At 42.1% G+C, this 27,436-nt stretch overlaps 1 protein-coding gene across 4 annotated transcripts in view; it reads right to left on the minus strand.

The window, feature by feature from the left end:
- Aplp2 (amyloid beta precursor like protein 2) overlaps positions 1 to 26,511 on the minus strand; it is a 62,151-nt gene extending 35,640 nt beyond the window's left edge. For 2 of the 4 annotated variants that reach the window (NM_022520.1, NM_012906.1), the window contains 1 exon segment: positions 26,307 to 26,511. In NM_022520.1, coding sequence (NP_071965.1) covers positions 26,307 to 26,411 — 105 coding nt within the window. In that variant the 5' untranslated portion in view covers positions 26,412 to 26,511. 4 annotated transcript variants of the gene reach the window in all.
- Positions 26,512 to 27,436: the final 925 nt, after the last annotated feature.

Here is a 27,436-nt window from a genome sequence, read left to right on the forward strand (position 1 = left end):
TGATCAAACTGCCTAGATCCCATTCTGGAGGGCATAGTTTCAATTTTAGAAATCCAATCTGTCAAAAAGAAGACAAGCTGAGTCAGGTGTCAAGTATATCGCAGCTCCTGGGAACCCTGGGGTGGTCTGAGTCCAAAAGCTTGAGGCAAAAGTGGGCAACACAGTTAGACCCTACCTCAGAAAACAGGATGGGGAGTAAAAGGAGTGAGGGAAGGAAAACACACACTTGTAGATCAGACAACCAGTAATGATTATCAGAACACACTCAACTCCTGAAAAGCAAATGCCCTAATATAGCATATGATGGATATTATACACATGAAACACTTTGGTTGCTGTTAAAAGTGTGAATGGTTAAACCCATCAATTTGACATTTAGATGCCACCTCTAGGCATGTCTGGGAGGCTGGAGCCACAATGTGCACATTTCATAGACAGGGGTGTCAAAGGGAGAACAAAGGTAGCATAGCACAGCATTTACTTTTGCTTCCTGAGAGGCCAATGTAATCTGAAGTCCCAAAATTCTGCTGTCCAGCTAGAGCTACTTTTGTTTTGTTTTGTTTTTTTAAAGATTTTATTTATTCATTTATTATATATAAGTACACTGTAGCTGTCTTCAGATACACCAGAAGAGGGCATCGGATCTCTTTACAGATGGTTGTGAGCCACCATGTGGTTGCTGGGAATTGAACTCATGACCTCTGGAAGAGCAATCAGTGCTCTTAACCACTGAGCCATCTCTCCAGCTCACCTAGAGCTACTCTTAACCCCACATGGCACCTATCATAACGTTCTGTGCCCTCAAACATTAGCCAAAAATAGACTCTTTCCTCTTAAATTGCCTTTGTCAGGCATTTTGCAGGAGCAACAAGTAACCGATAGAGTATGGTTAGAACACTGGTTCTCAATCTTCTTAAGGCTTTGACCCTTTAGTACATTTCTTCATTTTGGGACCAGCCCAACCATAAAATTATTTCATTAATACTTCATAACTATAATTTTACTACTATTATGAATCCTAATGAAAATATCTGATATGCAGGATACCTGACACTCGACCCCTGTGAAAAGGTCAAGGGATCTTGCCCTATACGTTAAGAACCTTCACATCACCTTCAATAGCATGTTTAACCGTCAAACAGTTCAACTAGTTGACAAAATAACAGAACTCTTAGGCAATGTAAGTGGGGGAAAAAAGACAAACTTGTCTTTAAAACTCACGTTTGATGAGGCCGGAGAGACTGCTCAGTGGTTAAGAACACTTGCTGCTCTCACAAAGGGCCTGGGTTCAGTTCTCCGCACCTATTAGATTGCTTATAACTGCAACTTTAGATGATCTGATGCCCTCTTCTAGCCTTTGCATGTATATGATGTACACACAAGTAGGCATACATTTATAGACATAGAAAGAAAATAATTTTTAATAATAGCAATACAGTTAAAAGAGTTTACTTTATTCACTGGGTGAGGGGAGGTATTTGTATGCACATGCTACGCATGAATGTGGAGGACAGAGGCCAATCTTCATGAATTGATTCTCTCCTACAAAATGAGACTCAGGGCTGGAACTGGAATCATGGGTCCTCACAGGCTCAAACGCCAAGCCATTTTCCAGGCTACATCTCAAAGGTCTTGGCCTTTATAGGTATAGGGGGAAATGTGAAACATTTAAAGCTATTATTCTTAGACTGATGCATATCGACTATTAGGTGTTGTTTTCAGACATAATAGTTTGTGCAAATAACCTGTTATTAAGAACTTTAAATATTAAAGCAGAAATGAAATATCATTTCCAAGATTGAAAATGGTTTAGATGGTCTCCAGGGCTTTTTATAGGAACATGGTAATTTGTCCAACTGGATTATATTGGTAAAAATCCAAGCATCATTATTAAATAGAAGCCTGATTTTCACCTTATGCAAGAATGGAAACTGAGTCTTTCATAAAGAAAATTGTTCAAAAAAATAATAATGCTTAAATTGGTTTCCAACGCTATTATAACACAGGAAGTCTAAGAAATTTACCTCTAGGTGTGGGGTAGAGATCTATGAAGGACTTATCTTAGATAAACAGCCATCTCTCTGCACTCTCAGAAGGGGTCCATGAGGTGGCACTAAGAATACAACTCTAAGTCCAGTTCCATCATCAGCTACCTATGCGCTACCTCCTCTTAAGGTTAACTAGCTCCCAAGCCCACTTGTCCTATGATGACAGGTCAGGAGGACTGGAGAGATGGCACACTGGCTTTTCTTCCAGACGACTTGGGTTGGATTCCCAGACTCACATGGTAGCTCACAGCTGTTACTCCAGTTCCAGAGGACCCAATGCCCTCTTCTGGCCTCCACAGGCGCCATGCACACATATTGTGAACAGACATATATCGATAAACATAGAAGTTTGAAAGAAAAAAACCTTTAAAAAGTAAATCAAGCATAATTCATATCTGAAGTCACAGCACTTTGGGCAGGTGAGGGAGGGAATGAATTGAGATTATAAATTCAAGGTCAGTATAGGATACAGTGTGAGATAAGAGGGGTTGGAGTGGGACGCAGCTGAATTAGGAAGGACGGCTTAGTTAATAAAGTGACTGCTTTGCAAGCTTAAGAGCTAGCATGAAGAAGACTACCAACAGCAACAGCAGGGCTGTAACCTCAGCAGCGGGGAAGTGGACAGGAAGGGCCCTGCCAAAGTGGACTGGTGATCCCAGGTTTAGTGAGACCCTCTTTCAAAAAGTGGGGCAGGGCACATTGACTACACAGGAATAACATCCAAAGTGGGCCTCTGGCTTCCCTAAAAGTACATATCCATGTTCCTCTGTAAGCCTGCCCTTGACCCCTACAATTCATTATTTCAAACAGAACAAAAATCTTTTATGATATTATATGAGCTTATAAGAAATGTAACAGACTTTCAATAAGTAATTGTTTTAAAATAAATTTTAATACAAAGTGTTTTGAAATTTTGCTTATCACACAAAAGGAGTTCAAGCATTTATAAACATCATTATCAATATTTAAATTTCTTCATCTATAGAACAAGGCTACTAATATACCTCCTCTCATACCTGTTATGTGCACAAAAGCACAATGAGCAATTCCTGCTGCAGAACAAGCGCCGTTATCACTGTGCGCCTAAAGATTCCGTTCTATCAGGGTTGGGTAGATTTAGCTCAGTGGTAGAGCGCTTGCCTAGCAAACGCAAGGCCCTGGGTTCAGTCCCCAGCTCCGAAAAAAAGAAAAAAAAAAAAAAAAGATTCCATTCTATCTGGCTGCAATTACACACAAGTTGGCTTAAATGAGAGGCAATCAAGTGAAGAACACACGAGGGCCCCATGTGTTCATCATCTCTCCAAAACACAGGTTGGCATCAAACTGGTTTAAAAGACTACATTTGTTTTTATGTTATTAAATTTGGAAGTGGATTTAAAAAAAAAAAAACAAACAGGTTGCATTACTGCTCCATGCCGATTGTAGGAACTCAGACATAAAATATTTGTATGAACAGTCAGTCCTGCCATTTTTAAAGCAAACTACTAGAGCTGCTGCTTGTTTCCTGGCTTTGAGCCACTTTCCAGCTGAGTCAGAACTGAGGTCAAGATGGACCTGCTCCTACTACCAAGGCACATCTGAGACTGACATATTACAGGGGCTACTGAGATGGTTCAGGAGGCAAGTGCTTGCCGCACAAGTTAGGTGATCCAAGTTCAATACCCAAAGCCTGTATAAGGGTAGAATGAGGCCACAAAGTTCTCTGACCTCCACACAAGCACTATGACTGCACCATATACACAACACACACGCACACACGCGCACGCGCGCACACACACACACACACACACAATTTTAACAACAGTGACAGTTACTTCTTTATGGTTTTACCTTTTTTGTGAACTTCACACATACACATGAAGTACTTTGATAATATTCACTCCCAATTTGTTTTCTTGATAGCCTTCCATATACTTTTAGTTACAAAATATTACAAGTTAATCCTTTTTTGTCTTCTGATATTTCTTACTTTGGTGCAATATAAATGAATTTTAGTTTATACAAAAGGTAAGAAACCTAACATTTAAAGGGTGAGGCTTTTTTTTCACACTGTAACAGATAAGTCTACTTTCCCAAAACTTCTCCAAGAAACGCCTCTTGGGAACTCACTGAATCACATTCTCTATGATGACATAACAGTCATTTGCCTAACTCTGCAAAGCATGCCAGCTAACTGCAGAGATCAGGAAGCCCAGGGGCTTCTGTAGTGACATAGTATTATCTAAATCCTATGGACTTGGCCTTCATCTTTAACTCACTGGCACTAGCATTACTTAGGCTGTTACTAAGAGCTGCGTGTTCAGGATTAGAGAGATGTACAGGAATGAATTGACTTAAATCTTAAAAGATGAAAATCTAAATTATTCTTAGTGAGTCACATGATAGAAATGGAGGTTTTCTACAGCATATCCAAACACAAGCCGGCAATCCTCTTAAGTTATAAGCAGCCTCTGGATGATCGGATGCGAGAGTGTTTGGTTTTTATATGAATCTAATCACTGACAATCTAGAAATTGTAAGCATCTTTTTTTTTTCTTTTTTTTTTTTAAATATTTTATTTATTTTATGTATATGATGAGTACACTGTAGCTGTCTTCAGATACACCAGAAGAGGGCATTGGATCCCATTACAGATGGTTGTGAACCACCATGTGGTTGCTGGGAATTGAACTCAGGACCTCTGGAAGAACAGCCATTGCTCTTAACCACTGAGCCATCTCTCCAGCCCCGTAAGCATCTTTTAAGTTCTTATAAATCATATTTCTTAAAATATTCCACTTACCAGATAATTCTACTAAAATGAGTATTTAACTTGGAGATTTTACCAACAAGGAGAAACTAACCAACATTCTGTTTTAGCCAAAACATATATTTAACTACACAGTATCAAAATTTACTATAAATGGCAGTGTATCAGAGATTTGAAAGTGGATCCACGTCAGTTCACTTGTTGAGAAGGGGTAAGAAAACTAAACCATGTACCTTGAAACGCTGGTGATTTCACATACAGGACCATTTTTATATTTATTTTCATATGTATGCAGCTTTTGCTTCCATGTATGTCTCTGCATCATGTACATATATTAACTGCAGAAGCCAGAAAAAGGGGGTCAGATTCCCCCCTGGAATTGGAGTTAAAGACCATTTTCAGCTGCCATGTGGGTGCTGGGAATTGAGTGTGTATGGTCTTCTGTAAGAGTACCCATCTCGGGGCTGGGGATTTAGCTCAGTGGTAGAGCACTTACCTAGGAAGCGCAAGGCCCTGGGTTCGGTCCCCAGCTCCGAAAAAAAGAACCAAAAAAAAAAAAAAAAAAAAAAAAAGAGTACCCATCTCTCCAGTCCTGGGATTAATTTTACTGATGCTTTAAATCTAAAGTTCCCCAGATACCTACGATAGAGATAATAAGGTTTACAACACGTTTGGTGACATCATGAAAAGTAAGAAATACAGAGAAGTGGCAGACCTAAGTGGCAGAATGCTTGCCTACATTGCATGAGGTTGTGGCTTCAACCTTCAGCACTGCACCATGACTAAAAGCTGGTGTGAGAGGGGACGCACAACATCTTGCACCAGTGTATGCACACGGCATGTAAGGCTAGAGAGTCACTGTCTTCTTTCCAGACCAAGTGTCCAGAATTCTGAGATACCTTCTTTTCACATTTTGTTATTAAAAGGTCATAAAATGACAGCACTGGTAAGTAGGTAGCCCTTTTTAAAAAAACATGGTCTTTTTATAATGTGACGTAACTGCAGCCTTCTCTACCCAAAACTTCCTTGTTGGGCTTGAGGTGGTCAGACGTAAAGTCACCTGCTGCTAAGCTGACCTGACTCCCGGGGCCCACGTGATAAAAGGTTAGAACAAACTCCCAAGTTGTCCTCTGGTTGCCACATGCACACTGCTGTCAACAAAATAAATATTTTGAAACTTACAAAAAACAAATACTGGAAGGCACGAACCTAACTATTTCCAAGAGTCTATGATACTGAATGGCAAGAACTTCTTGGGTAAATAATCTGCTTCTTTCTTTGTAACTAAAAAAAGATTTTTTTTTTAATGACCAAGGGTAGGGACAAGTTTACTTTTTTAAAAAAAATTAAGTGTATATTGCAGATGCCAAGAACTGCATGCTGACAGGAGCCTGATATAGCTGTCTCCTGAGAGGCTCAGGCAGAGCCTGACAAATACAGAGGCAGATGCTTGAAGCCAACCATTGAACTGAGAATGGGGTCCCCATTGGAGGAGTTAGAGAAAGGATTGAAGGAGCAGAAGGGGTTGCAACCCCATAAGAACAATGATACCAACCAACCAGAGCTCCCAGGGACTAAACCACTACCCTAAGAGTACACATGAACAGACCCATGGCTCCAGTTGCATATGTACCGGAGGATGGCCTTGTTGGGCACCAATGGAAGGAGAAACCCTTGGTCCTGCCAAGGTTGGAACCCCAGTGTAGGGGAATGTCAGGGCGGGGAGACAGGAAAGGGTATGTGGTTGGGAAAGAGGATAACATTTGAAATGTAAATTAAAAAATCCAATTAAAAAAAGATCTGGAGTATTTAAAAAATCTATTTTTAATAAAAAGAAAAATGGTAAGATTTTTTTTAAAAAATTAAATCTTTAAACAGTTTTGTTACATATTTCCCTACCTGCAAGCAATATTATATACAAATCTTGATTAATAAATTTTAACTTTTAATGCCCATTGAAACTGGGAGAATAAGAAATATATGAAAGTGTTCCACCCTCAAGTTCAAAGCAAGTCAAAAGACATCTTTCTCATGATTTATGTAGCATTTAAATTTAAAAGTAAATAGACTGCACCATCAGCATGCACCAGATCTGCTTTCAGACAATAATTCTCCCTGCCTTGGACCAACGCCCACATGCATTACTGTAATTATCAGCAATTAAAAAAATAAAGTAATAACGCTAATACACTCCATAAGTCAGTATGTCTACTGCTTGCCGAATGGGCCATTAATTAGCCTTTCTAGGTACATGTCACCTAACTATTACATAAATGCATAAAGAGGAACAGGAAAACTTAGGAGCAATAGTGAAAGGAATAAGTAAGGACAGAGACACACATAAACATCCCACACACAGAGCAGAAAGTACAACAGCACTTCAATTCTGCTAGTCAGGTGGCCACCGGGGAGCTGATCAGTCTTCGCCCATCAGGATCCTGTCTCTACCCACCTCTAGGTCCCAGAAACACTAGTTAGTTCCAGGAGATCAACAACATGACCATGACCTACCAGGCCCACAGGGGGCAGTCCCTGAGTCTACCCCTAGATGTTCCAGACCATTTTCAGGGCAGGACCAAGCCAAGGGGCTTTATTCCAAGCCCTCACCTGTGAGTCTCTTTCCCTGGTCTTCCTAAAGCAGATGTGTGCTCACCTTTCAGGACTCCACTCAGTGGAGACCCTCAGAACTGTCTCAGTCCAATCTGTAAAGGTTCCTCCCAGCCTCCCTCATGTGCTGGCCACATCAGCACTAAAACTTAAGTAACTCACCTCTATCTAGCAATAGTACCTAGCATAGAGCAGGTAATCAATTCTGTTCTGATTTCTAGAACAGAATCAGGCTCTAAACCCAGAGCTCTTGAAGTCTGTTCTATACATTTCCCTAAACTACAGTCAGCAGTGATCTCTAAGTCAATACAGCATTAGCGTGTTTATCAGCATTAGCGTGTTTATCAGCATTAGCATGTTTATCTAGAATAAGAAGTGTATGTGAAGAGATGTTAACAGAACTGAATGCACACGCAGAGCTCTAGCACTACCTCAGGCAGCCACTGCAATTCCAACTCCAGAGGACCCGATACCCTCTTCTTACCTTCACAGGATTTGTGTGTATGTGGCATAAACTCAGACATACACACACATTAAAATAAATGACTAAATAAACAAAAAAATCTACACAGGATGACAACCTTCAATTTTGAAAACCGTAATGTTTACAAAATGACTTTCTTACATACATGGATTGAGAAACAAGGGAGGGTCAATATACTAGACACAAACTAACATTGTTCCCAGCGAAGGTAAGCACAACCCTCAGAGGTAGCACTTGGAGGCTATCAGTTGTTCAGCTGATGTTTACTTCCTCTTATCTTAACACATCCTTAGCATTTTTCTTGGTCTTTTAAGACCAGACAATAAGAAGAATTTTTTTCAAAGTTTAAGATGTCATGATTTCTTTGTGGGACAGGGTGTTTGTGCCACGCATGCAGAGTCAAAGAACAACCTACAAAAGTCAGCTCCTTTACCTTGTGAGTCTCAGGAACTGAGGTGGGGCTGCCAGGCATGGCCATAGCATCTCCTTTACCCATGGAATCATCTCCCTGGGTCTTTCTACACTTTACAGGTTTTTCACTCTTAAGCCATCACACTATCTTAAAGTATCCATTCTCTTGTCCTGTTAGGGATTCATTTCCATACCAGACATGTGCGGTATGGATTACAATTTCCTGTCTGTATTTATTTTTATTTTATGTGCATGCTTTGCCTGCATGTCTGAGCAAGGGTTGAGCAAGGGTGTCAGGTCCCTTAGAACTGGAGTTAGACAGTTGTGAGCTGCCATGTGAGTACTGGGAACTGAACCCAGGTGCTCTGGAAGAGCAGCCAGTGCTCTAAACCCAAGTCATCTCTCCAGCCCCACAATTTCTGTTTTGTTTTTTTTTTCCCCTCCCAATTTCTGGTTTTTAAGATTCTTTTTCTATGCGTGTGTGTTTTGTCTGCATGTATTTTGTGTACCACATTCATGCCTGTACCCTCAGAGGCCAGAATAGAGTGTCAAGTCACCTGAACTAGAATTAGATAATCGTAAGCCATCGTGTGGGTACTGGGAATTGAACCTGGGTATGTTCAGCAGTCAGTGATCTGAACTGCTGAGACATTTCTCCAGCACATATTTAGGTATTATCTCTCTGAAGATGTCTTAGTTACTGTTTTATTGCTGTGGAGAAATGCCATGACCAAGGCAATTGGGGGCTACCTTATAGTTTCAGAGGCTTATTCAATTATCATCATGGCAGGGAGCATGGCAGTAGGCAGGCAGATACGGTGTTGGAGCAGCAGCTGAAGACTTCTATATCCTGATCTGTCCACAGGCAGCAGAAGAGGGAGAACTGGGTCTGGCTTGGGCTTTTGAAACCTCAAAGCCCACCTCAGTGACACACTTCCTCCAACAAGGCCACACCTCCTAATCCTTCTCAAATAGTGCCACTCCCTGATGACTATGCATTCAAATATATGAGTCCATGGGGGCCATTCTTATTGGTACTACCACACTGGAATTACCAATTGTATCTTTCCTTTTACATGCTTGGTGCCCAAAACAAAGACTTGAGACTGCCAGAAAGGCCCATGAACACTCTGCTGTGCACACACAGGTCTGCTGCTCTTCTTTCTTTCTTTCCTGAAGCCAACAATCCACCCTCTCTCCACTCCCCCACTACAACGGGAGCCACTACTCTCCAGGCCTGAGGTCCTCAACTGTGCTTCATAGTCAATCTTTTATATCAATACTAAAGATATCTTAATCTGTCCTGAGTATTATTTCTATTGCTTTAAAGCACTAAACACCATTCAGCATCTATGACTTTTATCAATTCAATCATTCAATATAACATAGGAGATGTTTATTAATGTAGATGCCAAGAAGTTAGCAAAATCTCACATAACCTTTTCTGTAACCGTTTGTATAAAAGACAGAGGGAAAGATTTGTTCTAGTTTCTTTCTGATAAAAACACTCTAACCAAAAGCAACTTAGGGGAGGAAAGGATTGATTCGGCTTACAATTCCAGATCACAGTCCATCATTGAGGGAAATCAAAGCAAGAATCAAGGTAAGAACCTGAAAAAGCAGGCCTGCTTGCTATTCCTTGCAGAATTACCTCTAACCTCTGAACTCACTTGAAGCCTAGGAATTACAGTAGAAACCATGGATTACTCACAAACAAATGCTTGGCTAGCTTTTTTACAAAGCCCAGAAATGTTAGTTTGTGTCTGGATAGTGCAGTCCATTAAAGGCTGGGCCCTCCCACATCCATTAGCAATCAAGACAATCCCCACACACATGCCCACAAGGCCATCTGATACGGGCAATCCTTTATAAACTCTCTTGTCAGGTGACAAAACTACAACAAGGTTGCACAAAAGGAAAAAAAAACGCAAATGAAAACATGTAAAGTTAAGCAGAAATACTGGATAGGAGAGGGTAAAGGAGTCGGCAAAGGCTCTGCTGTAAATTACGGCTCAGGGTGGGGCACATGCCTAGCACACTCAACAATTCAATGTACTGTGGAACGAGGAAAATTACCAGCAGGTCATTATTCAAAGTTTCAGTTTTCATGGTTTACAGAGAACTGTGGCCAAGAAATACTGAATGGGAAATTCCAAAAATAAACACTTCCTAAGTTCTGAATTGCTTACCATTCTAAGTTACAAAATAAAATTTCACTCTGCCTTACACCCAGGGCACAAATCATTCCTTTGTCCTATGTCACTACCCACCTAAGTCATTTAGTAGCTGTCTCTCAGCTATCAAACTGTTTCAACACAGCACGCATGCTCAAGTAACCTTTACTCCACCTAGACACAAAAGCCATGATGGTTGCAACTCAAGCCTGCTTTTTCTTGCTTCCTCCTTTCCTCTGTTCCTCCCTCAAACCTTCATTCATTCATTCATTCATTCATTCATTCATTTTTGGGGGGTGTACAATAAACCTATGTCCTTGTACATGCCATGCATGCACACCATACACTTCTTTCACATACCATATTAAACTATCACAAAGGGCAAGTTCAGTTCTGTAAAATCTATTCAAGCCATCTTGACTACGGAATTGCTAAAACTGCCCTGCTTATTACTTACTAGTATAATTACTGTGCCTAATTTATTAATTAAGCTGTTATCACAGATACACACACATATAGACTTGTATGTATTTACATAAATATCTATATATACACAGGTGTACTCTGTGTGTGTGTGTGTGTGTGTGTGTGTGTGTGTGTGTGTGTATGCCTGTGTGTGTGCACGCATGTGCTGGCATATGTGTATTTCAGAAAAATAAAATAGTAGACAGAGTTCAGTGTACTCTGAATTCACAAATCTACTGGACATTTTGGAACAGACCTCTCACAGGTAAGGGGATCCATTATAAATGTTAAGAGATCATTTCTCAACCAGCTTTCTCCTTCTTCCCTTTTAACAAGGGTTGAAAAACCAGAAGCCTATACATAATAGAAAACAGGATAGGTAGACCCCAGCATTTCCTCACCGACTAAAGGAGCCTGTTGCTACTTGGCCCCTGCTGCCAGATGTTATTTCTTCAAAACCTGGCAAAAACTTTTTAGATTAAAACTATTAATTGAAAATGAAAATATTTACCTAGAATATAATTACAGTCAAGTCTAACATGGTGAGGACAAAACAAAATAGGGACAGCCATACTCCATTCGCAAACTACATTTTTTTTCGTTTCTTAACCTAAATTTAACAGATTAGGCTTCAGAGTAAAGAGGGCTGGCAATCTAAAGAGCAAAATTTGGCAAAATATAGGCTAAATTCTGATGGATCCTGTCAATTACAGAATTGCTATAATAATTTAAAGATCTCAACATTTGGGCACAGGACGTAACTCAATGACAATATATGCTTAGACAGCACATGACCCTGGATTCGTCCTCAAGACTGAAAAGATCTTAATACTGTTAAGATAACACCACTACCCAAAGCAATCTGCAGACTCAGTGCAATCGCCTATCAAAATCTCAACAGATTAGAAAGGCCACCACACAGGTCATACAGACTCTCATATCCTGAAAAGGAGCAGTTCAGAAATAAACCTTTATATATATGGCCAACTGATTTTTGACAAAATTGCCAAAACTATACAATAGGAAAAGGACCTTTAAAACAAATGGTCTTGTGAGGATGAAATTGGACTCCTACCTTAAATTACATATAAAAATAAACTCAAGGCCTGGGGAGATGAGTGAGTGGTGAGAGCACACACCATGAGAACAAAGGGACTTGTGCTGTCAGTCCCCAGCATCCATGTGGGCACAGCTGCTCACACCTGTGACCCAGCTTTGGGAGGAGCTCGACAGCCAGTTTAGCTGAAACAGCCAACCTCTGTTGCAGAGACCCTGACTCTCAGAGGAAGGGACTAGACAGCCTCCTCTGGTTTCTTCAGGCATACCTGTACACACACTCTCACACAAATAAACTCAGAACTGTGGGATGCCTTACACTCAAAGCTATGGCTCTCAAATATCTCAAGGGAAAAGCTTCATGGCATGGCTTCTCGGATACGACATTAAAACAGGGAACCATAGGGAAGAAATAGAGAATGTCCCTGTATCAAACTTTACAACGTTGTACATCGAAGGACCCTATGTCAAGAGTGAAAAGACATGGGAGGGAGTACTGAGTCACTGCTCTGATTCACACCCAGAAAAATAAAGGGAACTCTTGCAACTCAACTATCTAGTTGGAAAACAAACATTTTGAAAAGACATTTCTTCAAAGGAAGGCCAACACGAAAGGACATTCAACACCACTAGTTATAGGACTTACTCAAACCCACACCACAACAAAATGCTGCTCCACACAATTAGGATGCCTGCTACCAAAAACTAGTAATTCTAAGGGGAAAAGAACTACTACCAAGGATATGGAGAACCTGGAGCCCTTCACACTGCTAATGGAAATATAAAATGTACGGTCACTGTGTAAAACAGCTTAGCAATTTTCAAAAAGAAAACAAGGAATTACCAAAGACCTAGCGATCTCATGCATGGTTACATAGCCAAGGACACACTGCTCACTGCAGAGCCAAAATGCAAGGCAGAGTACCCAACTCTGCTATATCCACAAGGACAAGCAAACAAGAGAACTATCAATATAGGCCTAGAACCCCACAACTGGGTAGGTGAGGGCTGTAAAACCAAAACGGGGCAGGTGGATGAGAGTGAAAGGAGGAAACTGTCTGTGTAACATTAATGAACAGGGGACACACTGTTCCATAAACCTGAGCCAGTCAGAGCCAGTCAGAGAGCAAATACTTAGTGATCCTACTAGTGTACCTCATCTGAAATAGTCAAATTGTAGAAACAGACATCAAAATTGTAGTAACCAGAGGCTGAAAGGGAGAAAAGGTTGCTATTCAACAGGTGGAAGTTTCTTTATGGACTCTCCATAAATTCTAGAGATCCAAAACAACCCTGGCCACTACTTAGCAATGTATTGTGTGCTTAAAATTTTAAGAGGGTTGGTTGAGAAAGCTTGGTAAGCAAAGTTAGTATTGCGTAGAATACAGACCTGAGTTTGAGCCCAGAACTCACATAAGTAATGCCAGGTGTGGGTAATATACATTATAAGCCCACAGAACAGATGTGAGGACAGACTGGGGCTCACTGGCTAGCCAACTTAGCCTACTTGGCAAGCCAATGAGACCTTGTCTCAAAAACCAAGGTGGAAGGTGCCTGTGGAACACATGCACTCACATACATATGCACCAACATATGAATGTATTTCCATACACAAAACGAGGACTGATCTCACTGTAAATTTTCTTGCTGACAATAAAAAGTTTACTTTTAAAATGATACGTTTTCTATTATATATATTTTACTACAAAACTCAAAGTTGTGGATTTTGAATTGTGTGATATAAAGAATTTTTGCACTTTTTTGGCTGACTATAAACTACTATGAAATAAACCTATATAATTAGTAAGAAGAAGGGATTATGATAGATTGAAACAGGGCTGGATGATGTGGCACATGCTTTTAATACTGGCACTCGGGAGGCAGCGGTAGACAGTTCTGAGTTCGAGGCCAGCCTGGTCTACAGTGTGAGTTCCAGAACAGCCAAGGCTACTTAGGAAGCCTATCTCGCAAACAAACAAAAACAAAACAAAACAAAACCCAAAACTACCGACTAGGCACTATCATTTGTCCCAACAGAAGCATATTTTCCTTCATTTCAGGAACTATATTGCCATAATACCCTGCACAGCAGTTCAACTCCTACTGACGAATCAATTACCATGTCAACACCTTCAAGCTTTGAACAAGTTACATCCAAAAGTTCTTTAAATGACTGCCTGAAATGTGTGTCTAAGGGTTAATTGGAATGAAGTAGAGCTCAGTGTGCACAGGCCAGGGCATCCTCCGCACTACAGAAGCCTGTCACTGTGGTATCCACCCAAAAGGTGGAGTGAGAGGCTCAATCTCACTGTGCAGCAGCCATGAGAACAGCCTGGGCTACATGACCTTTTGACCCAAACAAAGAAAAAAAAATTGCAACATTCAGTGGGGCGATACTTTTGGGGTCCTATAGGAAAAGAGACAATTGGGCAGAAGCAGTATTTAAATTGATAGAGACATTTTAAAAGAGCTAATGTCTGAGAACTCCCTAACAGTAATGAAAGACACCAAATAGCACAGATTTAAAGAGCTCCCCACTCAGAACTCACACCTAAAAGCCAGATGATGGAGGACACTTGCAATCCAGCCCCTAGGAAGCAGAGGCAAAAGGATCTATGCTCTGTTACCCTCCACTAGGTGAGTTCAAGGCAAGTCTGGGCTACACCAGACAGTCTTTTAAAAAAAAAAAAACAAAAACAAGAAAAGAAAAAAGAGAATATTTACACCTAAATACATAGCAGTGAAATATCTAAAGACGAGACTCAAGAAACTTTTTTTTAAAGAATGACAACATTATTGATAGAGGGTTTGGGGAGATGGCTCAGTCAATAATTGATTCATGTAAGTGATTTGAAACATTCAATACCAGGAATGGACCATGATCTTTATGTCAAACACTTTTACTGTAATTAAACATTTTTGCTTATGCATGTGTTATGTGTATGTGGACAGGCATGCATGGGCCATAGTACAATAGTATAATGTGGAGGTCAGAGGACAACTTCAAGATTCTGCTGTCTCCTACCATGTGGGTTCTGCAGGTCATGAAGGCTCAGTGACAAGAACCTTTACCTGCTAAGCCATCTTAACTTTCATTGTTGTTAATGTTTGTAACAGAATTTCTATTTATCACTTTAAACTGTTGCTGTATGTGGGTGATGGAGGTATGCACATATCATGCAATGTCTGAGGAAGTCAAATAACAACTTAATAGGGTTGGGTCTCTCCTTCCAACTTTGTGGGTTCTGAGGGATCAACCTCAGGTTGTCCAGGCTCCCATAGTAAGCACCATACCCACCAAGCCATCTTGCCAGTTCTCTTTTATCTTAAAAATCCTATTTTGGAATGGGGAAAGGGGACATACCTTTAAGCACTTGGGAAGGCAGAGGAAGGGAGAACTCTGTAAATTCAAGACCAATCTGGTCTATGGAGCTAGTTCAAGGACAGTCAAGTCTACACAAAGAAACCTTGTCTCAAGAAACAAAAATGAAACAAAAAGATCATATCTTCTTTATGGTTAGTGAAGGTTTAAAGTCACTTATTGGGTTTAGCTGTTAGGATAATTCTTTGAAGAGGATCTGTGGGTCTTTTCTCTGGTTAAAGCTTTTCTTCTTGAATCTTGTTTTCAAGCATGAGGAACACTTGTTGAATCATGACAACTCATATAACACATGCTTGTAGTCCCAGCACTGGGGAGCAAAGCTAGAAGAACCCCTAGGGCTTACCAACTAGCCAGCCTACCCTAAACTTTAAACCGAGGGCCCCAGTAAGGAATCCTATCTCAAGACAAGGTGGCCAGCTCCTAAGAAATAACACTTGAGGCTGACTACTGGCACACACGTGAACAGACACACGCATACATATACACACATAAGCACATGTGCAATAGATATTTTTTTAAACTGATAAAGGTAAAAACATTGATAAGTAAAATGTCAAACCAATTTGGGGGGCATAGAGGTGAAATCCTAAACAAAACTTTAGCAAACCAAATCCAAAACGATAAGTAATCAAGGTAGGGGGTGAAAGGAGGACTATGAGACCATAATAGTTTGGGGGAAAGAAATAAATGACATTCACAGGGCTGGAGATTCAGTTCACTTATAAGCACTGGCTGCTCTCCTAGAGAACCCAGATTTGACTCCCAACAACTACATGGTGACTCACAACCATTTATAACTCATCCTGGGGAATGTGACACACCCTGCTGGTCCTTGCAGGCATTGAACACACATGGTCATACGGTGCACACGTGCACACACAAGCAAAATACCCATGCACATCTAAAAAAGACATTCATACCAAGCACCTGTGTTAAGTTTACAAAGGCCTCTTATCTGATACCAAGTGGGACTGGTTATGTATCACATAAAAGGGAACCACAGCTTCATCCTGAGACCAATAATAGAAGGTATCCTGCCAGCTCTAACAGTTTCAACTACACAGAACACTTACTAGAGCTCTCTAACCAGTGCGACCAAGGGAGGGAAAAAAAAAAAAAAAAAAGGAATGTTCAAATAGACTGGCTATGAAAAAAGCAGTCGCCAATCATAGAATAAATTACTCAAGTTTGGACGCAAGCAAAGTTGTGGACAAAAGGACAATTTTACAATATCAAACTGCAACTGGGGAAATATCAAATTCAATATTTCCCCAACTAATCTATATTTCGTGCAATCCCCAACAAATCCCAACAGGAGGTATGTTTTTGGTGACATGTGGTAAACATACAAAGAAGTGTGTTTAAAATAAAGAGAGAGAGAGAGAGAAAATAACCAAGTTGCAAGGGCTAACTCTAATAAATGTAAAACTTATTGCTTAGAGCAAGGGCAGAGAGGTCAATGGAACATAAGAAATTTAAAACAGATTAACAAATTATAAAATAAAAAAATAACAAAATTGGCAGAGTGGAGCAAAGGGAAAAGACATCTGGTGACACAGGACTGTAATTCTAGCACTCAGGAGGCCAATGCAGGAAAATCACAAATTCAAGGTTGACTGACCTGGGTACCTTATCATCAAGGGCAAACATATATGAAGGCAAAACACTCATATACATAAAATTTAAAAATACATCCTTTGATGAGGTTGGAGTGATAGCAGTTAAGAGCACTGGTTACCCTTCCAGAGGACCAGAGTTCAATTTCCAACACCCACAGGGCAGCTCACAACTAATGCCAATTTCAAAGGATCTGGCACAGATGCGCAGGGAGAACACCAATGCATATAAAATAAACCTTTAAAAAAAAAAGTCCGTTGGGGGGTTTCTATTGATTAGTTCAACCATAAAGTGCATGGTTAGCATGCTAGAGGCCTGGGTTCAATCTCCAGAGCCTAAGAAAACAAACCAAAATATTTTTAGTAAAGCCACAGAGAGAAAGCACATCTTAACTCCAAGTGAAAAGAACTCAAGTGTCCAAGGGCAAAGTACATTGTGGTTTTATTCATAAAGGACAATAACAGAAGCCACAACTATGCTCAGTACAAACAACTCTCAAAAACATGTTTAGTGAAAGACACCAAATACTCAGGAATACATTGAGTAACTCCATTTACGTTCATCTTAAAAATCAAAACAGGGAAATTTTCCTGAGGACGCCTGTTAAGACTACAAAGAAATGCAAAGAGTAAATATGGAAAAGCTGGGTCACAGTTCCTTCTGGAGGACAGAAAGAAGGCAAGGCTCTGCTCTCTGGACCTTGGAAGTGATCCATGCCAATAAACGTGCTTGGCTACTTTTCTTTTGTGTATTTGCAAATCTTAAAAGCTCAAAAATAAACAACAGACAGCTAGGAACTTATCTCAGTTGGTAGAGAATGTGCCTAGCATGGTCAAAGCCCCGGGGGGTTCCATCCCCACCGAAGTATAAACCAGGCATTAGCACAGCGTGCAGTTGTAATTCTAGCAAAGAGAAGTAAAACCAAGTGGACCAAAAGTTCAAGTCAAACTGGGCGTGGTGTTTCACATCTTTGAGGCAGTGGCAGTGGCAGGTGGATCTCTGTGAGTTCCAGGCCAGACAGGGCTACACAATGAGACTTAGTTTCTTCAAATGTAACATAGTTCAAGGTTCTCCTCTCCTACACTTGCTATTGAGTGTAGGGTCCACATGCTGAATGAGAACTGATTCTTGCCGTGCACACACATGTACACATGCAATCTCTCTCCCTCTGCTTCTCCCTCTCAAAACTGTTAAAATAACAACAAAAGGCTTATGAAAAGCCTGGTTAAGGAGGACAAGAGTGAGTAGGCACCTAGACATCTGAATTTCACATTCTTACCTCATGAAATCCTCACAGCAGGCTCAAATAATAAGTCCTGCATCAATGAGCAAACGATCACAGCTCATCAGAACCCTCAGGACCTCTTATGAAAATGTAAATTGGAATGGGAATGCTAAATAATCAGCTCAAGGGAAGAATTACTTCTGGGAAGTCCAAACAGCTACTTCCTCAGTAATGCTTTATTTCTGCCTGAAGTGTGTTAGCCTTAGTTTTGCTGTTCCTAGCCCAGGCTAGCCCTGAGCCCCTAATCCTCCTGCTTACATTCCCTAAGTCCTGGAGTCACAGAGGTATGCTATATATATCCCTGACCTTGTGGGCTTTAACTTCCTATCCTCCTGCCTCAGCCTTTGGAGTGCTGAGATTACAGGAGTATGCTACCATGCCTGGCTAATTGTTTTTAAGTCTAAAGCAAGCATTATAAATGTTAAGAGAAACAAAAACAGATGTTGACTAGATGTATTTTTAAAGCTGCCTTGCTGTGATTAATTAAAGGAGGTGAAATAAATGTTGCCCAAACATTTCATCTCTCAAAATAAAAATCCTATTTCTGCCCTCCCAAGTCATAAATTTAGCGTTCCAGGAGAAAAAAGTATTTGAAAATAGCTCTTACCACACTACTAAATCTTCCATTTTCTTCTCCAAGTCATTTTTTTATACTCTTCCAACCATTCTGGTGTGGGTTACATCTCTCAAAAATGAAGTATAATATCAGAAGTCTTCTGCCATGCTAGCACCAGGACCTGAGTTCTCTTTCTCAGCACCCATGTAAAAGTCAGGTATAACAGTGACATCTACCGTCAGCTTGGGATAGGAGAACAGAGACAGAGCCCCAAGTTTGCTGGCAAACCAGCCAGGAAGTCTAAGTTCTCTGGTTTAATCAGAGATCTTATATCAAAAATAAGGTGACCAACAACAAGAAAATTCCTGATGCTAACCTCTGGCTTCCATACTGCGCGAGCTCGCGCACGCACACATGCGTGCCCACACACACACACACACACACACACACACACACACACACACGCACACACGCACACACACACACTTGTATTTAAAAGGAAGTGGAACATGATAAAGCTCATCAGATAACTTTTAACCCAGAATAACTCCGTAGGTAGGAATTACTTGTTTCTCTTTAAGCCAACTCATGTACAGAGCTTCCCAAGTGGAGAGAGTTCTAGTAACAGACAGGCACTGGGTTTCTACCAACAATATCTCTTCAAACCAAGCCCAACTTGATTCAAAGCTGCTCCATTCTCCTCCATGGCAGGTCCTAGGGACCTGAGACATTGAAGTGGGACTATCCCTCCTCCACAGAGGAGCCTTGCATTGGTCAGAGTCTTGTGCCACCCGACTAGGAAATATTTCCTCACCACAAAAGGAGATATACAAGGCAATTTGCTCTTCCTGTGGACATTACCATCCTCAGAGAAGTGAGTCTCAGGAAGGCCAAGTGAAAAGGTTGGTGGTGAGTTGCTCAATTAATAAGCTAACCTTACTGCTGTCCCATATCAAAATCTAAGTAACTTTTTTTCTGAACCTCAATCTACTAATTATACAGAACACTGATGAAGATTTGTAAAAATATATCTGGAGGGGTTGGGGACTTAGCTCAGTGGTAGAGCGCTTGCCTAGCAAGCGCAAGGCCCTGGGTTCGGTCCCCAGCTCTGAAAAAAAGAAAAAAGAAAAAAAAAATATCTGGAGCTGGCAGCCTCTTCTCAGAATGACATAACCCCAATTCTGATACAACCCCCAACATGGAATTATGTCTTAATTATTTTCTTATTGTTAGAATACAAAGATAAGGGCTGGGGGAATACAAAGGGCTAGAGAGATGGCTCAGTGGTTAAGTGCACTGGCTGCTCTTCCAGAGGTCCTGAGTTTAATTCCCAGAAACCGCATAGTGGCTCATAACCATCTATAATGGGATCTGATGCCCTCTTGTCATGCAGGCATACATGCAAATAGAGAACATAGATATATAAGTAAATAAATCTTTAAAAAACACAAAGATAAAACAAGCTTACTATTAAAGGGAGCTTGTGCTAAAAGGTCTTTATAATCAGTGGAAAATGTAATGTGGTAAAGCCTTCAGTACTGTAACAATAACTTCAAAGAGTTAAGTTTGGTGTGTACCAGTCCATAACATAAATTGCTTGAATTTACAGAAGCCTACAGCCAATAACAACAGGAGACTCCCTGAGAAGAATGAAGAGCAGTGAACTTGGAATAAGACAGATTCATCTACTGGACTCACTTTTTGGGGGTAGTAAGAACAACTATTTTACCAGACTACCCCTGGTGTGGGAGCAACACTCCTCTGCTACTTTCTTCTCTATACCTCAGGAGCCTGAGGAGCTTTTGGAAACAGCATCCCTGATGCGGCCAATGAAATCCTTAATCACATGGAGTACACCTGGACAGCAGGAAGCAACCGATGCAGCTTCCACCGCTGCACCATTTGGCATTCTGTACCGAACCAATAAGGTTAGCATTAGCAAAAAAAAAAAAAAAAGTGGGTTGGGGATTTAGCTCAGTGGTAGAGCACTTGCCTAGCAAGCTCAAGGCCCTGGGTTCGGTCCCCAGCTCCGGGAAAAAAAAAAAAAAAAAAGGTTAGCATTAGCTGGACAAACAGTAAATGAACCATCAGCTTCCTAATCTTCCTTTTTAAAATAGATTACAGGGGCTGGAGAAGTGACTCGGGGTTAATTAAGAGCATTGGTCACTCTTCGGGAAGACCCAGCCAGGTTCAATACCTAGCACACACAGAGTGACGCACAGCCACCCAGTTCCCAGGGATCTGGCACCCTAATGTGGCATCTTCCGATACAGGAGCACATGTGGTACAGACATACATTCAGGCACTACTATACGCACATGGTAATAGTAATAATAAAAACAATAGATTACAGTTGTGTTTAAGACAACCTCATTTTAAAAACAGCTTCAGCTTGAGATGCACATGAGGAGTAGAATGCTTGTTTACTATGTTTTTACATATTCTTAAGATTCTCCTCAGCTGGCTGTAGTAGCATGCCTTCAGACAGAGCTCTGGGAGTTTAAGGCCAGCCTGGTCTACATAGCAAGGCTCCAGCCTAGCCAAAGCTATGGGCTACATAGTGAGAACCTGCCTCAAAAACAAAAACAAAAACACCTCAAAATAAAAGAACAGAAATGATTTGTTATGCTTGATATACTGGACTGGAATCCCTTCTATCCGAGGCTACATGGTCTACTTTCCAATTTAAGCTATAAATCAAGGTACAGTATACTAAACTCAATTAAGTTTTGAAGTAATCTAGTTTATCTCACTAAAAAACAACATGAAAATTGAATTAGAGGCGATTTAGAATCCTCTTCTCAACTGGCCCCGCCATAGCAACTGCAATCTGAACTGAGATTCGCCTGCTTTCAGTCACACAGAAATGTTATTTTCTGTAAGTAGTTCATTTTAAGAGAATTAAAAATAAGTGCTGATATCAGTGTCAATACACAGTGTGTGCCACTTTTATAAAACTTCTACACATCCTATATCTGGAAATATAAGCATCACCAGAATGTTTTCCAGGCTTCTTTGAATTTATATAATTTCAAGCTATTTCTCATTTATTTTGTTTTGTTTTTTACATCTTACAATGACTGACTATGCATTACCTACACAATTTTTCTTGTGTTCCTTTCAAAGGGAAAAAATGCAAGCTGGTTGTGGTGGTGACATGCTGGCAGTCCCAGCACTCAGCAGCCCCAAGTGGGGTGGGGATGGTAGAAGATACCATGACATTAGCCCAGCCTGAGATACAAGACCATACATCTCAAATACGCAAGAAGTGTGAAATCCTGAGAACTGAGTAAGTTAAGAATCTTGAAAAGTTATGTTTTGATTTTCCAAAGTTGAAACTATCAGGTGAGTTAAAATCTAGTCTTTATATTTGGAAAAATTACATAACTTTTCACATACTAATGCCAATGGTTCAAAAGCATATTAGCTTTTTTTTTTTTTTTTTACGAAAGTGACCAGATCGGGGTTGGGGATTTAGCTCAGTGGTAGAGCGCTTGCCTAGGAAGCGCAAGGCCCTGGGTTCGGTCCCCAGCTCTGAAAAAAAGAACCAAAAAAAAAAAAAAAAAAAAAAAACGAAAGTGACCAGATCAACTAACAGACTGATGCACAGACACAACACAGAATAATATATCAATATTAAAATCTCCCAGATCATAACTGTCCTGATGTTATATAAGAGAATGCCTTTACTGTAGGTCTTCAGGGGCAAAGAGGGTGGTATACATGACTGACTCCCAGGAAGATCAGTAACAAATATAATAATGGTAACAGAACAAATGATAAACTCTTTCCCCACTCCAGGGTGCTGGGCACTCTGCACTGAGTATACCCCAGACATGTAGAAGCCAATTCTAAACATTCGGAATGTCAATGCTGAGTGCAGGGAAATTCCACGAGAGCTGTTTGAACAGTTTTGCATTTTTGTAGGCTTGAAATCATTTCTAAATCAATTTGAAGTGAAGAAAAAGCTAACAAGGAAAAAAATAACATTCAAAACTGTGCTTTAAGGGGGAAAAAAAGGGGCCACGGGCACCCTTCACACACCCCCCCCAAATAACACAAACAAAATTAGGCCTCATGTCAACAACTTGAAGCAAGACTATTGGGGGAAACATGACAATATATTCAAAAATGGTGCTAACAATGCATGCAGAACGGCAGTGAGCAAAATGTGTGCCAGAGAAATACAAAGGCTTACATAGGTGGTGTTTATTCAATTGTCTAGGAGCTACACCAGAACACAAAGAGACTAAAAAAAATAATACAAAGGTATGTTAGCCAATGCACTAATTAAAATTAATGCACTTATAAAAGTTAAGGTACTTTATTTTTTTCATACTAAGTCTTCACATCCTGGTGTGTATGTTACACTTCATAGCACATTTCAATTCAGAAGTCACATTTTCATAGAAAAATACCTGATTGGCATTTAATATAAAAAAATAAACTTTTAAAAAAAGATTCTGGACTGGTTGGTGGCATGTACCCTTAATCCCTGCACTAAGGAGGCAGAGGCAGGTGGTTCTCTGAGTTTGAGGCAGCCTGGTCTACAGAGTGATTTCCAAGACAGCTAGGGCTACACAGAGAAACCTGTCTGGAAAACAAAACAAAACAAAGCAAGTAAAACAGATTCAAAAAATTAAGTTACTTCAGAGTTTGTTTCCCCAGCAGTGGAATACCTACACGTTGGAAGGAGAGAAGTGACTCGATGCTTTATACTTTGTCCATGACCAGCACAGTGGCCTCAATATACAAATAAATAAGCGAATGTATCCTTAAAATATTTTACAGAGGGAGCTGGAGAGGCTCAGTGTTTGAAAGCTCTTCCCACTCTTCCAAAGTGGGACCTGAGTCTGGAGCCCATAATCTACATCTAGTGGCTCACAGTCCCTTGCAGTTCCAGCTCCAGAGAATCCAAAACCTCTTATGCTCCAAGGGCACACACATGCCATACTCAACACAGATATACACACATGCACAGATAATAAAATAACATCTTTTAAAATATTTTAAAGGCTTTCCCCCAACTTTCAAATATAAACGTCATTGAAGAATTTCTTCCTTAACCATTTAAGTCCCATTATGCTGACTGCTTAGTTAGATGGGAATGAAAAGAAATTCTTCCACAGAAGAGGACCAGACTGATAACACTTAGTTTCTCTGTTGCTAGCAGTGTCTTTACAAATGCACTTGCAATAGAAACATTATCCTGACACAACTCTACCTTTCTCAAGTATCTCAGAAAGCAGTTCCCACCTCAGTTGTCACTCTTGAGTTTCCTGGATACTGCCCATCAAAAGATCACTTTCAGACATAGCAGAGGAGATTCAAGTTCTGGCTTTCAGAAGCTTAAACATCCATAGGAAAGGGAGCAGTTTGGGCACACACTTGGGACTTGCACACAAGAGAACATGCCCTGGGATTTATGAAAGGAAGTGCCCAGAGCAGAGAGGTGTTTAAAAAAAAAAAAAAAAAAAAAACAGGTGCAAAAGATTAATTTAGTCAACACTAAGCAACACTAAAGATCCGCCAATCAATAATTCTGTGCCAAGCAACTTGATCAGGGATTTGGCCAGAATCCCCTTGGCTAATCTCAATAAGGGCCTTCTCAAAGACATCATGATTTAAGCCATTCGCATCTGAATTACGGCTCTAGCAATCCTTTGCTTGACAGCAAATAAACAAGGAGTACACATGTGAATAAAATTCTGCCAGTCAGCAAAAGGAAAGACCACTTGAGACAACAAAAATACTGTTCCAAGAAACTAAAGTGTCCACAAAACCCCATTTTAAAAGGATTTGGGAAAAAAATGTTTTTCATGTTGTTTAGCCAAACTTTTCAATTGAACAGTGTAGCTAACGGTCAAAATTAATCCATAACAACTAATTCTGATATTGGTTTTTTCCCCCTGGAGGCATTAAATGTTAAATAGATTCTTTAAAACTGAAGAATCCTTTGTTGTAAATTCACTAGCACCTAACGTTTTTCACACCACTGGGAAGTGAGGTTGAGTGTGAACAATGGTTTTTGACACTGACCCATTAAGTCTCACCTAATAAATAAAACTCAGTTTCCCCACCCCCACCCCTTCTCTTCTTATCCTGCTCAATGTAGCAGTTTCCCAGCGTCATCTTATCAGGGATCACAGATACTGCCCTACCGACTGTGTGGAAGGTGAAAGAATCTAAAAGTCCAGGTATAAACATTCGTTGTTTCTACTTAGGACTTATCTTTTTTCCCACATCAGTCAAAAAGTTTTAAGCAAGACAAATACAAAGATTGTTTTGAGCTGTTCCATCCAGAGGATTTTTTTTTCTCATTAGATCTTTTTACCAGAAGAAACATTTACACATTCTGTAGAAATGAATTCATTCTGAGTCGGGTTTTTTATGAGAACAATCTCAGGTAATGCCTATTTAATAATGCAATCTCTGACACAAGCTCAACATACAGAAAGCTACGGTGCTTTTTTTCTTTTTTTAATACAACGAGCAGGCACAAGAAGAAATAAACTACACCAGAAACACACATCCCAGTCCTACAGTTGAAGCACTATTTCGAGAAAAGTAAGTAAAAATAAAGTCCCACGTCTCCCTAGGCAACAGAGGGTTCTTGCGGGGAGGCTAGGTGCAGAGTATGCCGCAATACCGGTTCCACACCCGACATCCTGCCTATTCCAGTGGCCTGAACTCCCGCCAACCACCAGGGACCCTAGACGACTTCTCCAGGTTAACGGGGGTGACCTCTGGTGCAGAGCAACCACTGTGATCCCGACCCAAGTAAATTACCCCTGAAAGGTTTTCCAAATGTAATGGTGGATAGCTTCCCTAAAGGCTCAACGTCCCCTGGGAGCAGGAAAGCCGGGCTCCCTAGTTTGCCAGACTTGTGCAAACGGCTGGGAGGCAGGGAAGGGCGCAGAGCGCCCCGCTGCCCTGGCGGCGCCTCCTCTCCCGGCTCTCTCGGCATCTCGGCCACTCGCCAGGGCTGGAGCTGCATCCCCGCTGCCAAGTCCACCTGGTCAACGACGGCTGCGCGCCGACCGTCAGGTGAACCCGAAGCCCAGGCCCCCCGACCGCTGCAGGCACCAGGGACCCTGTGCGGGCCGGCCCACTTAGAGCGCCGCGGGACCGCAGGGCGCACGGCCGTGGCGCGCAGGGCCTCGGGAGAGGGAGGGCGCGCGGTGCGGTGTCCCCGAGGATGCGGCGGCGCCGCCGGCGGGTAGGGGGCTGGGGCGGCCCCGCGGCCCCGCAGCCCCGACGCCTTTCATTTGGCCTCTGCGGCGACAGAGGCAGCCCGACCTCAGCGCTAAGCTCTGCGCAAAGCTGAGGCGCGCGGGCGGGGTGGGGGAGAGGCAACCTGCCGCTGCGCCGAACCTCGCGCCGCGCCCCCGACCACAGTCCCACGCCCGCCCACAGGCCGCGCTCCCGGGCTACCGGAGGAGACGCCGCTCCGGCGTTCGCCTGGTTCTCACCTCGATATAGCCAGCCAGAGCCGCTGCGGGTGCCGTGAGCCCGAGCAGCAGCAGGACAAGAAGCTTGCCGGTGGCCGCAGCGGCCGCGGTCCCGGTGGCCGCCATCCCTCTCCGGGTCGCTGTGGCGCTGGGCTCTCCTCCTCTCACGCACAACCGGACCAGAGCGTCTCCCTAACGCGACCCAGAAGCGTCTGAAGCCCGTTCGCCGCCGCCCCGGGGGTTTTACACCGACCGGAACTGACTTCACAAAACCACGCCCTTCTTCAACAGGATCCAATACGAGCAGGCATAACTAGCTAAGATGCCGCCCCTTGTTTAACCAAGGCCCAATCAGAGCATGGATGCAGCGTCTCCCCTCCCCGCCCAGCGCGTGCCCCCGCATGGCCCCGCCCCAAGCCTCGGCCAGCCCCGCCCCCGCTCCGGACTCGAGGCTGGGGACTCACGAGTATTCGCGGGCAGACCGTGGGCCGCTGTTCCGAAGGCGGGAGTCTCCTGCGTGGTTATCTATTGGGGTGACTCTACATCATCCACCTTCAGATTCGGGATTCGGGCGCGCCCCACTCCCCCGACCCTGCGGGATATTTTTCCTATTCCTTTGGGTACCGCCCTCTTTGGAGCTTCTAGAAAATGTTTTAATTAAAAACAGGATGAATTGTTGGGAGTCCTGGACGGTTTGCAGAGGACCGTCGCCCGGGAGAATGAACGACCGCATTCTGTTCTCCCCAGCGCTGCACGGGGCGCGCTCTTCCCCAGACCGCTGCGCCCTTGTTTCGCCCCTGAACCCCGCAGTGTCTGCACACCGTTGACCTCTGCTCCTTAGGTCCTTTTTCAGCCCCTCCTCCTCGTCGCAACCCCTGCGGCACCGACAGGCCTTCCGCGGAGGCCAGTGGCGCCAGGCCACGGAAACACAAGCACCCCCCACCACCACCAACCCCCTTCTCATGTGTGTCAGGACAGGATGCTGGCATCATTTTTCTTCAGTTTAAGATCTCTAAAGCAAAAGACACGCTTTCTCTCTTTTCATGCTTCTCAGCATCTTGGTTCCTGGGAAAGCGGCCTGCTGCCCCAGTTCACAACTGGCACCTTGTCCTCCCCATCACGAGGGCTCTGCAGGCTTTGTTTCCTTTCCG

The sequence above is a fragment of the Rattus norvegicus genome, chromosome 8, assembly GCF_021556685.1.
Source record: "Rattus norvegicus strain SHRSP/BbbUtx chromosome 8, alternate assembly SHRSP_T2T, whole genome shotgun sequence".
Lineage (NCBI taxonomy): Eukaryota > Metazoa > Chordata > Mammalia > Rodentia > Muridae > Rattus > Rattus norvegicus.